Source organism: Tachypleus tridentatus, chromosome 13 (assembly GCF_004210375.1).
Source record: "Tachypleus tridentatus isolate NWPU-2018 chromosome 13, ASM421037v1, whole genome shotgun sequence".
NCBI classification, from domain to species: Eukaryota; Metazoa; Arthropoda; class Merostomata; order Xiphosura; family Limulidae; genus Tachypleus; species Tachypleus tridentatus.
In genome coordinates, this window is record NC_134837.1 from 76,317,296 (window position 1) to 76,333,836 (window position 16,541).

General features: G+C 35.1%; 1 protein-coding gene across 3 annotated transcripts in view; it reads right to left on the bottom strand.

Annotated features, from left to right (window-relative positions):
* The window catches only part of LOC143238722 (uncharacterized), a 48,290-nt gene extending 32,727 nt beyond the window's left edge, over positions 1–15,563 (bottom strand). Inside the window, exon 1 of one of the 3 annotated variants that reach the window (XM_076479201.1) lies at positions 15,341–15,563. In XM_076479201.1, coding sequence (XP_076335316.1) covers positions 15,341–15,359 — 19 coding nt within the window. In that variant the 5' untranslated portion in view covers positions 15,360–15,563. Of the gene's footprint in view, positions 1–12,437; positions 12,582–15,340 lie in introns of those variants that run through there. The other 2 variants (XM_076479200.1, XM_076479202.1) reach the window with 2 other exon arrangements.
* Between the last annotated feature and the right edge of the window lie 978 nt (positions 15,564–16,541).

A 16,541-nucleotide genomic window follows, 5' to 3' on the forward strand; every position in this document is an offset into this window, starting at 1 on the left:
AAAAGAATAAATTTGGATAGAATATTGAAGCAAGAACAATAGAAATCAGGAGACGGCATAAAGGAGAGTACAAATGAAGAAAAGTGAGTTCCTGGAAAGAGAGATCACATCAATCTAAATCTAAGATGGTCTACCCGATGCATCCTTTTATGTTTTCATCACATCTCACCATAACACCTATGTCAAACTAGAGATTCTTAAGTGCTTACGTGTCTTTAGAATTCCTTAGGAACATTTTTTTCTATGTTCTGAAACCTACAGAACAATATTGCAACTTGTTTGAAACGCTAAACAGATTGAACAGGTCTGTGGAGAATTTCAGATAAAATCTTGGTATAGGCTTGAATGAGCAATGAATAAAATTTTATTATAAATGTACAGAGTTTCGACAAAATTATGTACATTTATAATATAGTTTTCTTCGTTACCCATTCAAATTTTCTACAATGTTATATTTTCTAACGAGTAGGTTTCTCGTGTATAAAATTTAGGGTTACTCAAACTTCTTCCCTAAAGTTATTATTTCCTTGAAAGTTTTAAGGGTGTGTTTATTTTATCGCAAAAACACATCGGACTATCGGTTGAACCAACAGAGGAGAATCGAACCCCTGATTTTAGCGTTGTAAATCCGTAGACTTACCACTCTACTAACGAGGGGCAGTTTTGTGGGAATCATAAAGTTAAGAAACCAAAAGTCTTCGCAATTTAACATAAGCTTTTCTTAATGAGATTTTACTTTATAATTTTACTTTCTAACTGATTCCATTCCGTTTATAGTTTTCAAAACTAGCTGACAAGAACTTAATATAGTTTTAAGCACTTTCACTCAAACACACCATTGGTGTGAACGGATCACTATGAGACAACCTATGCACTGGATATTTGAAGTGAAGACAATGTGTCATTGGTCACTGTTCACTCCAGGTCGTGTATTAAAGTCATAACTTATATATTCAAGCTATTAACGATATTTCCACCAGCTCGTTTATTAAAGCCATCATTTATGTACCCACTTTATTAAAGTTATTTCCACCAGCTCGTGTACTGAAGGAGTGTGAATTTACTAACTGCTGTAGAAGCGATCAAAGTGAGATATATAATCTGCATGGCTTTGAAATTTATGGTGTCGCACGCACTTATTGGTTTACAGTAGCTTTACATACTAGAGTAGAAAATGTTTGGACGCCATGGCTCTGCTGTCAATGGTATGGTAATGGATAACATGATTTAGTCAGAAATGAGTTTGGGCTAGGTGGTTTTTCGGAGATATGTGTTAACTGTGTTATAGCTGGCGTTACATGCTACACAGTTTTAGACGTCCTGCTACTGAAACGTGTTTATTGTATTATGCTGTTATTGAAATGTTATCAAATATTGCTATAGTGTGATTGAACTTAACAATGTATTGTTATGTTTTATTCCTCAAATTACCAACTTGTTCTAACGCTACAGCTAAAGTCCACATACTGGACCATGTTATTTTTAAATACTTTCGTGTTTTTACTCGTTACAAGAGGCAAAATAAACAGCTGACCAAAGTTAATGAGTGAAATCACCTACTTACTATGTTATATACATAAAGGACCGAGGACTAATTAGTGACACTGTTTAAAAAGATAGAGTATGCAAGTGACTTGAAAACTTAAGTGAAATTAGGTTTCTAACAATTTTTTCAGTAACTTGAAAACTGTTTATTGGAGTGACCTTTTTTAACAATCCAAATTAGAGACCTCAATTCAATAAATAGTTTCTAAGTGATTGGTGTGAAACCTCACCTTAAAAAAAAAAACGTTAATGGAGTAAAGCTTCTCACAATTCACACCAATGACCGAAAAACATTAATGGAGTGAAGTTTCTCACAATTCACACCAATGACTTATAACATTTTTAGTGATGTTTGAAAAGCATTGCACATGATGTACTTGACTTTCACAAGGATAAGTTAAACTGTATTTGTTCCTATAGAAGATAAATATAAGTTGTGTATGGACAGTATGTAGGTGTCACACATGGGTGACACATTTAGTGTACATTCATGAGGAATCACGGTGGTAAGGTGAGCATTGAGACCTATGGGAGGTGTAAGTGCATAAGGTGTCACGGGTAATGCATTTCACTAATTTCTGGAAATGACGCTAGGGGTTGCCGTTCCATGATGTAAATGCACTCTTATACTGTTTTGTCTACATAAAATGTTTATTCTCATTGTTATATACAAATTAATTGTTACGCTATTTAGTTCCATAATTTTCCCATCTATTTAAGATGGACAAATCTGTAACGATTTATATTATCAGGATAAACCAAGGAGCGTTGTTAATGTTTATCTTGTTTCTCTAAGATATCATACTCAAGATTATTAAGTGTGTTTTTTGTAATTTATTTAATAAGTACACGCAATATCTTTTTTACATTACACAACTCTTGTACGACTAAAATGATACAAAACAAAGTTGAACTTTACAAAATTGAGGAACTGAAAAAGAACAAATAAATTTACTAAAATTCGGTTCGTCTCGGTGGGCTCACCAGATTGTCCAATGTGGCTTTACCATAAGAAACACACACATACACATACTGGTTGCTAATAATTTTAACATAAATATACCGAGTGACTGTTTTGTATAAGAGCTAACAGTTCCTCATAGAGGTTACGTAAAACGACTGAACAAACACAAACATCATGTTGTCATATCAACGCAAAGTATTCCTAATTGTGTGCACGTGTTTTATGTCTGCATTAAAAGATGGTTAAGGCGGTCGACTCGTAATCCGAGGGTCGCGAGTGCGAACCCCCGTCACACCAATTATGCTGGTCCTTTCAGCCGTGGGGGAGTTATAATGTGACGGTCAATCTCATTATTCGTTGGTAAAAGAGTTGTCCAATAGTTTGCGGTGAGTGGTGATGACTAGCTGCCTTCCCTCAAGTCTTACACTGCTAAATTAGGGACGGCTAGCACAAATAGCCCTCGTGTAGCTTTGCGCGAAATTAAAAAAAAACAAAACAAAAACTGCATTTAAAAAATCCTTTAGAAGTGACGTCACAGTACTAAAGTGTTAATGCTTGATAACATTTCTGCTGATTTAACCTTCTGTCTCAGTAACTAGGACTTATTTATTTCAGAACATATCTACACTGGTTTGTCTATTGTGTTCACTGCGAAGAATCGAACTTAGAATTTCAACTCTCTAATTTCTTAAACAATATACGGTTGGGAAATATGTTTTTGTTATATTCATAAAATTCGTTGTTTTTTTTAAATTTCTTAGTGTTTGTTTGGAAAAACGATTTTTTTTTTCAAAGTAACAAAAATAATAGAAGAACGGTATTGTTTGGACTGTTTTGTATTCCGCTAAATTAAAAACGTAGAACAGAATAAGTTCTGGAGTGATCTAGACTAATTCCCTTCTTTAATTTTCTACACCTTCTCTTGGATTGGCAGCAAACCTGATGGTTTATAACATTAGATTTGGGGCTCGTTTCGTGGCTAACGCACAGATTGCCTAGAGTCTGGGGTTTCCAAACTATTTTCCACAAAATAAAGTCTGCATAGCCGTACAATACATAACTCGACGTGACGGTTAGAATGAATCTTCTGAATCGACGCAATTGTCATAAATATAATAATATAAAGCCATAAACTTCTTAAGTATACCGCCTCTTTTATGGTGTCTTCCGTTAAAGATATCATGAAAGTCAAAGAGAAATTTATGTGAATGTTAGCGGGTGATTAAAACTTCAGAACAGTAAATAGTATTAGAAAAAAATCTCTTACTAAGCACAACAATGACAAAAACCAGTGGCACATCTCAGTTAGATATCCACTTGTCGGGACAGTGCTGGCATTCTTGTCTAGCCAACATCTGAATCAATACAAACTTTATGATGAACGGCGCCAAGTTTTACCGGATAATGATGTTAGAGAACCGTTTCGTTCTTTAAATCTTTTATTAAACTGTTTAACTAAAGAAAATCAACGTTATTGGAGTCATACCTTTCAGAGACGTCTGGGTGTATTTTTAAATGGCCGTTTTAGCAAAATATCACGTTACCTAACTAATCGGCCCGGCATGGCCAAGAGTGTTAAGGCGTGCGACTCGTAATCTGAGGGTCGCGGGTTCGCATCCCGGTCGCGCCAAATATGCTCGCCCTCCCAGCCGTGAGGGCGTTACAATGTTACGGTCAATACCACTATTCGTTGGTAAAAGAGTATCCCAAGAGTTGGCGGTGGGTGGTGATGACTAGCTGCCTTCCCTCTAATCTTACACTGCTAAATTAGGGACGGCTGGCACAGATAGCCCTCGAGTAGCTTCGTGCGAAATTCCAAACAAACAAAACCTAACTAATCAGGAAAGAGGTCGTGAGCAGCCGTAAGCTCAGTTCGTATTTCTGTTACCTTTAAACTTGTTGAAATTAAAAATAAAATAAAAATATAGCATAGATAACTCGAATATTACACGAAGTTTAACTGTAAACTGTATTATCCTCGGTAGTTCAGCGCCAACTTTTAAGAGTTTGTAATGCTTAGATTCGGGACTCGGTTTCCCTTGGTGGACAAAGCGCAGATAGCTTAACCTACGGCATAATCTGTGTACAGGTGGCATCTTTTAAGCGAGAAACAAACATCAAGAAAAGAGCTTTGATTTCACATTCATGGCGACTCTCAATAGTTGTTACTTGTTACGACTTATCTGGCTTGATTTGTTTTGAATTTCGCATAAAGCTACTCGAGAGCTATCTGCGCTAGCCGTTCCTAATTTAGCAGTGTAAGACTAGAGGGAAGACAGCTAGTCACACCACTCACCGCCAACTCTTAGGCTACTCTTTTACCAACGAATAGTGGGATTGACCATCACATTATAAAGTCTCCACGTCTGAATTGGCGATCGTGACGGGGATTCCAAATCCGCGACCGTAGAATTACAAGTCGAGCGCTTTACCCAGCTGGCCACGCTTATCTGGTTTCGACAGGACTTAAGCATAGTTTAGTGTTGAAATAACGAACGTCTCTTTTGTTTACAATAAGTTTCATGTCATAAGTTCTCTTACCGTATGATGATACAAAGATTTTATAAAGATACTCATTTGGAGCGACGACATGAGACAAAATGAAAGCTTATTTCAGAAATCAAGTGTAACGCCAGCTCATATTGTAGAACATCTGTTAGGGTTACAATTGGCCGAAGAAACAAAGCGAGAGAAATCCAGATATTTTCTCCTTAATTTTTATAACGTTTTGCATATTTATTTTTAGTTTTATAATAGTGGTAAAATAATACAACATCGTGTTTGTCTTTTAAAACAAAATTACACGATGGGCTGTGTGAGTTGTGCCCACTGCGAGTATCGGAAACCCGGTTTTTAGCGTGTTAGCCCTAACATCTACCTTTTAACCAATGGTATATAAGGGTGGGTGGTATCAACATAAATAATAATAAAATAAAGGTGTGGAACATCAAAGAGACAAAAGTGAACTAGAAACTGATATTTGTAATCACAGATGGAAAGTGTGATACAACATATTTTCGATATTAGTAAGAAGTTAAATACAAGCAGACACTTTAGAAAGAAAGCCAGTGTATTGAAAAGGAAGACCAGAAGAGAAGAGATTGTAGCAACTGGAGAGCAAACTTTTACTACTGTGTGATATAAAAAGTGGAATGATGGATTTGCTAAGTCACACTATATTGAATTTATGGAGAAAGTTGACAGCAGCGCCACCTTTGTTCAGGATTAAAAGCTCCCCATACTGCTTCTTTATAATATTACAGTTGTGGGAAATATATAAATAATCTGTCAAAAATGTTTCATCACCGTTTTATATCGTTTTTTATTTAAAGTGAATAATATGTACACGAGTGGTATCCGAAAAAGAGAAAATGAGAGAAAAATGTATCAATTGAAATAAACATAGCGCGATATGGAATATTTGTATATATAACTCAGTGTACCTCGCTTTTTTTTTTTTTCTCTTTATAGCTTACAAAGCTGAAATGAAGGTTAAATATGTAAGGCAAGTAGAAGCTACTAAATGTATCCTGTGTGAAAATATTGTGGTTTTCTTTTGTGTGCGTGTGTGTGTATTCTTTTCAAGAAAATAAGATATTTTATTGATGAAAAAGTCTCGCCCGGCATCCTCGAATCCAAGGATCGCAGGTTCGAATACCCGTTACACCAAACATGCTTGCCCTTTAAGTTGTGGAGATGTTGTAATGTGACGGTCAATTCCATTATTCGTTGGTAAAAGAGTAGCCCAAGAGTTGGCGGCGAGTGATGATGATTAGCTGCCTTCCCTCTAGTCTTACATTGCTACATTAGAGACGGCTAGTGCACATAGCCCTAGTATAACTTTCCACGAAATTCAAAAACAAACAAACAAACGATGTAAAAGTCTTCTGTGTTTCATGTTGCTTTATGAGAGTTTACAAGAGTTAGAAGAATATAATCCTGGGTTTGATTCCCCGCAGTGGAAACAGCATATAGCCTAATGTAGCTTTGTTATAAAAGCAAACACAGTAAATAAACATTTTGTCAGAAACCAGTGTCCTAAGTGATATTTTTATTAATCGAATAATTGTTCTGAAAAACTCTTGGAAACACCAATGGAATTTCCTTGTTTGTTATCTTTAGTGACCTAACGACTTCGCAGTTCTACACAAGTGATTAAATGAATGTTATATAAAAGCCACTTCGTTCTTCTGTGTCTCACAAAACCATCTTAGGAATGTTTTTTCCAGCCAGAATGTCGTAAAATGTCTTTATGTCACCTATTTCAGTGGACTACTGTGTCTTGAGAAGTAGCAAAATGGATGATTCAGGCAAAGATTAATTCATTGAAATAAGGTTATTTGTTTTTTTCACTTTGTTTGTTTCTAGTTAGGCACAAAACTATACCGTGTGCTGTCTATGCTGTGCATACCACAGGTATCGAAGCCTGGGTTTTATCTTCATATGCTTTCATACCGTTAAGCCACTAGGGGTCCATTTCTTGTAACTGCTCAAGTTTTTACAAAAAAAAATCTGGCATGAACTGTTGCCGTTATTGTAGTTTAAAGCAACACAATTAGAAACCTGCACTTTGTTTACCGTGAGGAATCGAACCATGAATTATAGCGATGTAAGCCCATAAACTTATGGCTAACCCATCAAGGGGCTATGAGTATAAAAGTTAATATTTACTTCCTGTATCACTAAAAATTATTCAAAATTCCTACATCGTTATTTTATTATGATTAATTAAACAAATAAATAAACATCGTTGACTTTTACGAAACTAGTTGCCTTTCTTTATCTACTGGACCAAGAGTGGCTTAGCGGTTAGCTTGAGTGGACTGTGAAAGGGATGATTCATGGTTCGCGATAAGCTGTCGTAAAAGCGAATTTGGTACTTTTGGGTGTAGATGACCTATAAGAATAACTCTCCAATTTCATAGTTTGGTTATACAAGTGAAGGCCAAGAATTGGTAGCATGTGCTGTTAACTATATGTCTTTTTACTAATCTATCAGTTCGAAATTAGGAGCAATTATTCGCAGGTATCCTTGTATGTCTTTGTACAAAATTCGCAAAGAAAGAATCAAATCATTCACTATCATTCACTATAGTTTCTTTAAAACGGTTTTAGTTTAATAATTCTAATAAAAATATTGACATTAAGCAAGCGCTAATAAACTAAACCTAACAGTTTTCGGCTGAGAAAAGATTACTAAATAATATATAAATTTAGGGAATATATTCAGTGGAAATTTCTAGAACGTAACGTTTTGATTTGTCTGCCATATTGACTTTCCATGATCGCTTTTTTTTTTTTAATTTGTTTTTGTTAGGAGTGTATATTTTGCACGCTTATGCGACATGGTAAATGTTAATTCAGCCACAAAATCGTAGATATCGTCAACAACCACAACAAAAATCACGGAATTCTCATTTATAAGGAAGGATGAAACTGCTGGTTCGAAACCTCTTATCAAGTTGCTTACAAGTGTGTAGTGACGACTGATCATGAGATCCTTCACAGAAAGTCCTAAATGTGGTTTCAGACATTTGGTTACTGCTGCTCAAAACACGACGGAAACAACACCATAACCGTTCAAACACGAACTTTACAGTGTTCCATCAAAATTATTCTATTCTTTTGAACATCCACGAGAAGATATTACGGTTGCATTGGCTAATTAAGTAGTTAGTGCAGGAAAATCCAAATTGTCAGTTGCCACAAGGAAAACAACAACAAGATGTTCTGCCTAATTCATTGTGTTGTGTGGTAATATGGATCAACATACATTACCCTTGTTCACCCATCTATAGAGTATGTCGTACTGATACTCGTGGCAATTTTCCACCAGTAAAAGGCATCACTCCTATTAGGCGAAGCAATAAGGTACTGGCTGTGATCTTAATTTATCTGGTTCTCATTAGACATTTCTCGAAACTGGTTAATGTGTACGTTGACTGAAGCTACTGAAGGGATTAGTGCAAAATATTCCACTGCACAAAGAAAACTTTAGAATCAGCAAATGATCTCATGAAGGTGCTGACTTTTAGTGCTTTTGTTCCACCACGCAAAACCTGGCAATATTAAGAAGAAGAAAACAAAGCACTGGAAAATGAAAGGGACAAAAAAAACTGTACTTGAAATTGGTATTTTGTAATTTTATATATATATGTGCACGTGCAGTTGGAAGGTATAATATAATATCTCTCTGGCATCGGCACAGATCAACCAGAACTTCAGAGATCAAACAATTGTATTGATAAGGGACTCAGCAGACAAGAGGTCGTATCAGCTGGGAAAGGAAGCTCTTGTTACCACGTGATATGGACACTTGAATGAGGAACTGTTCAAGTTACACCACCAATGCTACTACTGTCTTCAGCAGCAAAATTTAAGATTATATCATTAAGATATAGAGTAGCTGGGAAACAAACCTTCAGAGATGTACCCCATAACTGGGGATGCAGGTTTGCCAAGGTTTTACTTATTTTACACAGATTTCTTGCGTGCACCAGATAAAATTCTTCAGCTTAACCCTTTACAGCTGTAAAATTAAGGTTTCACCTTTAAAATATGCTTGTAAAAACATGGACTAGAATGGTTCACCCTTAAGACGTACTTGTAAAAAATTAGAATAGAGTGGTTCACCTTTAAAACGTACTTGTACATAGGTAGACTTGAATGGTTAACCTTTAAGAAGTATTTGTAAAATACATGGACTAGAGTGGTTCACCTTTAAGGAATACTTGTAAAAACATGGAGTAAAATGCTAGGAAGTTCTTGTAGAAACATGAACTAGAACGCTAGGAAGTTCTTGTAGAAACATGAACTAGAACGCTAGGAAATTCTTGTAGAAACATGAACTAAAACGCTAGGAAGTTCTTGTAGAAACATGAACTAGAACGCTAGAAAGTTCTAGTAGAAACATGAACTAGAACGCTAGGAAGTTCTAGTAGAAACGTGAACTATAATGCTAGATTGTGGAGAGTGTCAAAGAGTGACCAGTACTATGTTAACAGCCAACATGGACAGAGACGATGGTGGAAATGAGCTGTTAGGGACTTCCGAATGAATATTTGACTGTGTTAAATGCTTTGATTTACGATAAAATCTACACACTGTGTTATCTGTTAGAATAAAGTCTTTCTAATGTGTTACATGCATGAGATTTTCTGATAAAATTTTGGGTGAGCATTTACTGAAAGATCTGTACGAATATCATATTTATGACATTTTTGTAACCCTCCATGTATATAATTCTCTTCCTGAATATGTTGTTTCGTATTTGAAATTGCTTTTATTGCATATCTTCTACATGTTGGACCATTTTTGCATTACATTGACTGGACTATTTTTAATATATCAAAGTAAAACCCATTAAGCGTACGTAATTTTCTTTACACTAAAAGTTTACATTTATTCATATTGTAGTCACTCATACATGCATACTCACACATTACGTTTCATATAGACATGGCTGTACGTTCACACACTACGTTTCAATCACGACCTTCACTGGTAGGGTTTCAGAAATTAAAAACCAATAATATCGATAAGATATTTCTAATGTAACTTAATTTTTAGTTCCCAACTGGTGCTTTAGTTCAGAAACCAATAGCTGACTTCTTCTCCTAAGATATCTTGCAACTTACAAGTTTGTTTAATTAACGAAAAGAAAAGGTGATTATTAATTTTTGCCGTGTTTTCATAGCGAAAGAAAATACTAACATATCAGCGAGGCCTGATTTGTTAGAGTGTCGAACAATATCATTGTTAAATTTCAATGATATTGTCCGACACCTTTTATAAACAATGTAATTTGTTTGGGCTTCTCTCGCTATTATTTGCTGCACAATAAGTGTCACGTGGTTGCTGTATTACACACTCTAATAAGTCGATTTGAGAAAACTTGTTTGTACTTTTAGTTTCAATCATCGTGTGATAATTATTTCGGTATACTGATTCATATTTGGGTGTGTCATGACTTTAAGATCACGCTATACATACTTACCAGCATTACAAAGCGAATCCCAGTTATATGGTTACTTGATCAATAAATCAACTGCAGAGAGGACGTGGCCATGGCTACGTCTAACGAGGAGTGATTGGCTCTTTTTCATTAACATACTCTGCGAAGCCGAACACTATCCGCCGAGATTTAGAATAGAAACCTATTTTATTGTCCAACTGTACCATTTACACACGGATCCTGTTTTTACACCGAAAACAATATTATACCAAGCCTGTTTGTACATTTAAAACAATATTACATCAATCCTGTTTTTACACCTAAAATAATATTACATACTATCTGTTTTTACATTTAAAGCAATATCGCACGAAGCCTGTTTTTACACCTAAAACAATACTATACCAAGCCTGTTTGTACATTTAAAACAATATTACATCAATCCTGTTTTTTACACCTAAAATAATATTACATACTATCTGTTTTTACATTTAAAGCAATATCGCACGAAGCCTGTTTTTACACCTAAAACAATACTATACCAAGCCTGTTTGTACATTTAAAACAATATTACATCAATCCTGTTTTTTACACCTAAAATAATATTACATACTATCTGTTTTTACATTTAAAGCAATATCGCACTAAGCCTGTTTTCACACCCAAAACTAAATAAATTTTTATCGGGTGAAATTCCCTGTGATCCATTTAGTTTAAATGAATTATTCTAAGATATTGTTTTCAAATAGTGGAAGTTTGATTTCTTTTCATTTGTTTGTCGGAAGTTAAGAACATAGATACTCGACGGGCTATCTTTGGTTTATTCACCATAGGTATCGAAATCCGGTTTCTAGATATTTAATTCATTTCTTTACCTGCTGTGAATGACCTTAAACGTTTTCATGTTATAGTAATATAGTTAAAACATACACGAAATTACATGAAGAGCCCTTTGGTATTCAATCAGGAACAGAACCACGTGATTTTTAGTCGTATATCTGATTCTGTGTCCAAACTGTTGAGAATGAAATTGTAATTTATTATTGTTGACTATTTGACTACCTAATGACACGTGTACTAACAAGCACAATATTAAAAATAAAAGATTCTAGGTGTGTCATTCACTGAGAATAAAACTACGTATAACAGGAATTATGAAAAAAAACACTGGTAATAATTAAAATTTAGAAAGAATGAAGTATTTTTTTATGTAGAACATTTTCCTGTTATCTCTCACAATTTAATTGTTTTTTTTCTAGCATTATTCGTTGGATGACATGATATAATGTAAATCTATACTTATCGAACAGCATGACATAATGTAGAACATTATTTTATATACGGCATGACACATTTTATAAAGAGCATTAATTATTGGACGGTCGTTGTTTGAATTTAAGTGTAATGCTACACATGCTCTGTCCACCACAGGTATCGAAAACTGGTTTCTGAAGTTTTAAGTCCGCAGACATACTGCTGTACCACTAGGGTCTTATTGGATGCCATGACAAACTAATTCTGGAAAGAACATTATTTTTTGGACGACATGACACAAAATAAAACATTATTGTTTGGATAACATGACATAATATGTATCACGTAGAAAATATGATTCTATTTATAAAATGGAAACACTTTGTACACGTATAGTTTCAAATAAAAGAAAAGACTGACAATAATTTGGTTCCGTATCAATTTTATGACCGTTAGTAAATTTCGCCAGCGCTTGGTGTCTATTTGGAAATCACGGACTTTGACATCTCTGCGTTGAAAGTATATTTCTAAACACAACGGAGAACTTTCGTTGTTTTTTGCACACACACACTGATCTGTTTCGAAGTCTCGTTGACGAAAGGACAACTTTTTTTATAACAGATGACAAAATATATATTGCTTGAGGCCGCTTTATCCTCAAACTGAAGTATGTGGCTCTTTACTGTAAATATGTCTATAGAAAGAACATCCATTACTTACCGTTGGTCTTCATGAATTTCGATTATGTTCCGTTGAGAGGACATGCATCATAATCCACTTGTCGAACTAGAAGCACTAACCACGTGAGACTTAGCAAATTACTCAAGCACGACTGACCGAGTGGTTTTGAGAGACGCCAAGCAGAAGCACGTGGAAATCGTTATGTTGATGTTTTTATTATAAAGTTTTGAGTTAACTCTATGTTAAAAACTCGCATTGAATTTATATTTTTTTAGGATTAAAATAACATAATATTCTACATTTTTTGTCTGGTGTCAGAAAAAAAATACTTAAAAAATTAATGTGATAGTTTTTGAATTTCACGCAAAGCTACACGAGAGCTATCTACGCTAGTCGTCCCTAACTTAGCAGTGTAAGATTAGAGGGAAGGCAGCTAGTCATCATCACCCGCCGCCACCTCTTGGGCTACTCTTTTACCACCGAACACTGGGATTGTCCGTTACAATATAAGGTCCCACCGATAAAAGGGGGAGCATGTTTGGTGTTATGGGGATTACAACCAGCGACCCGTGGATTACGAGTCCAGCACCTTAACCACCTAGCCATACCGGATGGTACGAACGTGATATTTCTATGGCTTTTTTTTCAGTCACCACAATTTTCGTCTTTTTATTTTTTAATGGATAAAACCAAAGAACATTTGTGTTTTTTTCCTTTGGTTATGCAATCGGTTTTTCTATTTCTAACCAGTCATTAAACTGAATCTGGCCTCTTCAGTCGTGTGGGTGTTATAATGTACGGTCTATCCCACTATTCGTTGGTGAAAGAGTGATCCAAGAGTTGACGGTGAGGGATGATGACTAGCTGGCTTCCTCTAGTCTTACACTACTAAATTAGGAACGGCCAGCGCAGATATCGCTCGTGTAGCTCTGCGCGAAATTCAAAACAATCCCATTTTTAATCAGTTCCCTATTTTAATATATTTTTTATATTTAATTTGTTTTTGCTTCTATTGAGTTCCTTATATTTAATCAGTGTTACATATATTCAGCTTCATACTTTTATTGGTCTTTATTTCTAATCAATCACCTGATTTCTAAACAGTTTCTTATTTTTATTCAGTTTCTTTTCTTCTGACTAGTTCCGCATTTTAAATTAATTATTTATTTATGTTCACCTTTCTATTTTCATTTGCTTTATCGCTTCAAATATTCCCCGATTTTTACTTAACTACAAGTTTCTAACTACCCTTCACTTCTTATCAGTAATCCATTTCTAATCAGTTTGTTATTTAAATCTTTAGTTTCTTTTAACAATTCTTCCCTTGGGATAGCGTTAAGGCTACGTATTCAAATTAGAGGGTTCGATTCCTCTCAGTAAAGCAACCTTGAAATTATTTGATAAAGAGAAATATAAAAAAATGAAGCACATTCTGTTAACATTACAAATTATCGGCAATGATAGCGTATCTTAAAACTCGTGGAACATGAATATTATGGAAAGCGGTTTAAAACAGAATTATGAACTGAGTCATACGAAGAGAGTATCAGTTATACACGATCTCTCATTGATTTATCGCTGGTGGTTGATTTTTCTTGTTACTGAAGATAAGTTACATTTGACCATACGGTCAGAAGACAGGCTAGAAGAGTACTGTACGGCTAATGAGATCAGTTGACAGAGCACTAGTAATCTATGGGTGTACAGGCCCAATTTTTACATTAAGCACTTCAAGTCAGAGCTTTTGTGAGATGCTGATAGGATGATATTCAGGGCTGTTGCTATGGCGATGCTATGATGGGTTGTATTAGGTTGAGGAATAATTCGTGAGCGTTTTTAAATAATTTCATTCAAGCATTACATGCAAGACTATACAATACTTCAATGCATGAACACATTACACCCAAAACATTTATAATGATACTTTATTTCATGTAATACCTAGGTATATAGTATGCATTGTTGTAAACGAAATTGCAAGAAATTAAATGCGAAAAGCAGATGGTGTCGAAAACGCTCGATTTTGTCCACTTGACATTCCATTTAATGTGCTAAAAATGAAAGCAAAAATTAAAGACATATGAAAATCAAACACACCATCTATTAGAGCAAAAAATTATCTACCAAATGACATGAAATATTTTTCGAAAGCGTTTCATTTATGAATATTTTTTTTAACTTGAAAAAACGCTCACGAATTATTCCTCAACCCAATACATACTGAGATGTTGTTCTAGTCCACCATATTCGTTCTCTTTGGGGGTTTAAAAAATCGCATTATCAGTTTTTAAAAAACGTATTGCAGTAAGGTGCCCCTGTCCCCACAAAATATTACTAGCCCTCCGTTCTCACTCCAAGGGAGAGGAGTTAAAACCAGGTCTGTATCTATTGTTTATGGACCACAGATTTTACTGATGTATGTTTCCCACAACCACTCAACAGATTTAGATGTAATAAACACTGATTAGGGAAAAATAACTAATTTATAATATACTTTAGATTACTACTGGAATTATACTGTTATTAGTCGAATATTACGTAAAAAGTAAATTTATGAAAACATAAACACTTTGACTGGAACATAATTTTACAGTTTTTAACACGCCTTTCTGTCTTTTAGAGATTACAGTTTGACTGCCATGTGCAGCATGCATTTACTTTGTTTCAACTCAACTATCTATCTGTTAGAGATTACAGTCTGACTACCACGTGCAGCATGCTTTCATTTTGTTCCAACTCAGCTATATATCTATTAGAAATTACACTTTGACTACCACGTGCAACATGCTTTCATTACGTTTCAATTCAGGTAACTGGCTGTTAAAGATTACAGTATGACTACCACATACAGCATGTTTTCAACTCGGCTATCTGTCTGTTAGAAATTCGACTGAGGTGTGAGTTACACACTCTATTTTGTAATAATACATAAAAGTTCTTACGCAAACTGTTGGTCGCCATTAGTTTTTTCTGCTGCGTTTCTCTCCAGTCCTGTTCTTGTAAATAATTCGCAAACCAATGTAACGTTAGGGATGAGTGAGTGTGGCGTGTAACGCAAGCTCGTAGTTGGTCGAGTTGATAGATGTTCTACCAGTATCGACTTTTTTTAAAACACTCGAGCATCACTTGTTAATCTAGTTCTTTCTCTCGAGCAGAAGTTCTAGTAAATTCGTCAAGAAACCCGAACATTTTTTTTATATCAGTGGCGATGCATTTAGTATGCATAAAATGTTAGATTGCAATCAAATAACAATTTCAAAATATATCCGTAAATAGATGGCGCTCTGAAATATCGATATTTATTTGTATTGTTTCTTTTTGAATTTCGCGCAAAGCTACACGAGTGCTATCTGCGCTAGCGTCCCTACTGTAGCAGTGTAAGACTAGAGAGAAGGCAGCTAGTCATCACCACCCACCGCCAACTCTTGGGCTACTCTTTTACCAACGAATAGTGGGATTGACCATTAAATATAACGCTCCCACGGCTGAAAGGGCGAGCATGTTTGATGTGACCCTCGGATTATTAGAAATATAGATACACAAGCCACATATATTTAGTGGGTAACTTGTTCAGTTATGATAACATAGAGTTGGAAATGTAAAGAATTACCAATATAATGGAACTTGTAATAGATGACGTTTCAGACTTTATAATAAAAGTTCTTAAATTCGAAATATGATTCACTAGAATATGCAGATCAGAAGCTGTCCATTAAACTTCCCTCTCTACAACAGCTACAGCGTCTTTGTTTGTTTTCTCTGACGTATCAAACTACAGAATTGATTATTTGTGGTGTGCCAACCAGGGGTATGGAGATCCAGTGCACAAGATACCAATGAAACAATTTGTTAAAAACAGTTTTTCCTCCATATTTTAATTATTTTAGCTAAACAGACAGCGCTATTATAAGAAAGCAGAATGTGAACACGAATTCAGAGAAGAACATTGAATTATTTTTAAGAGGCCATCGCTACTTGTTTAGTCTTGTGTCAAATTTGTTTGTTTTAGCGCAAAGCCACATCAGGTTGTCTACTGTATCGACTGTGGGAATTGAACTCTCGATTTTAGCGTTTTGAGTTCATGAATTTACCGTTGTCTCAATGGTGGACAATTAAAATGATATCTGAGTCAACTTTCCTAAC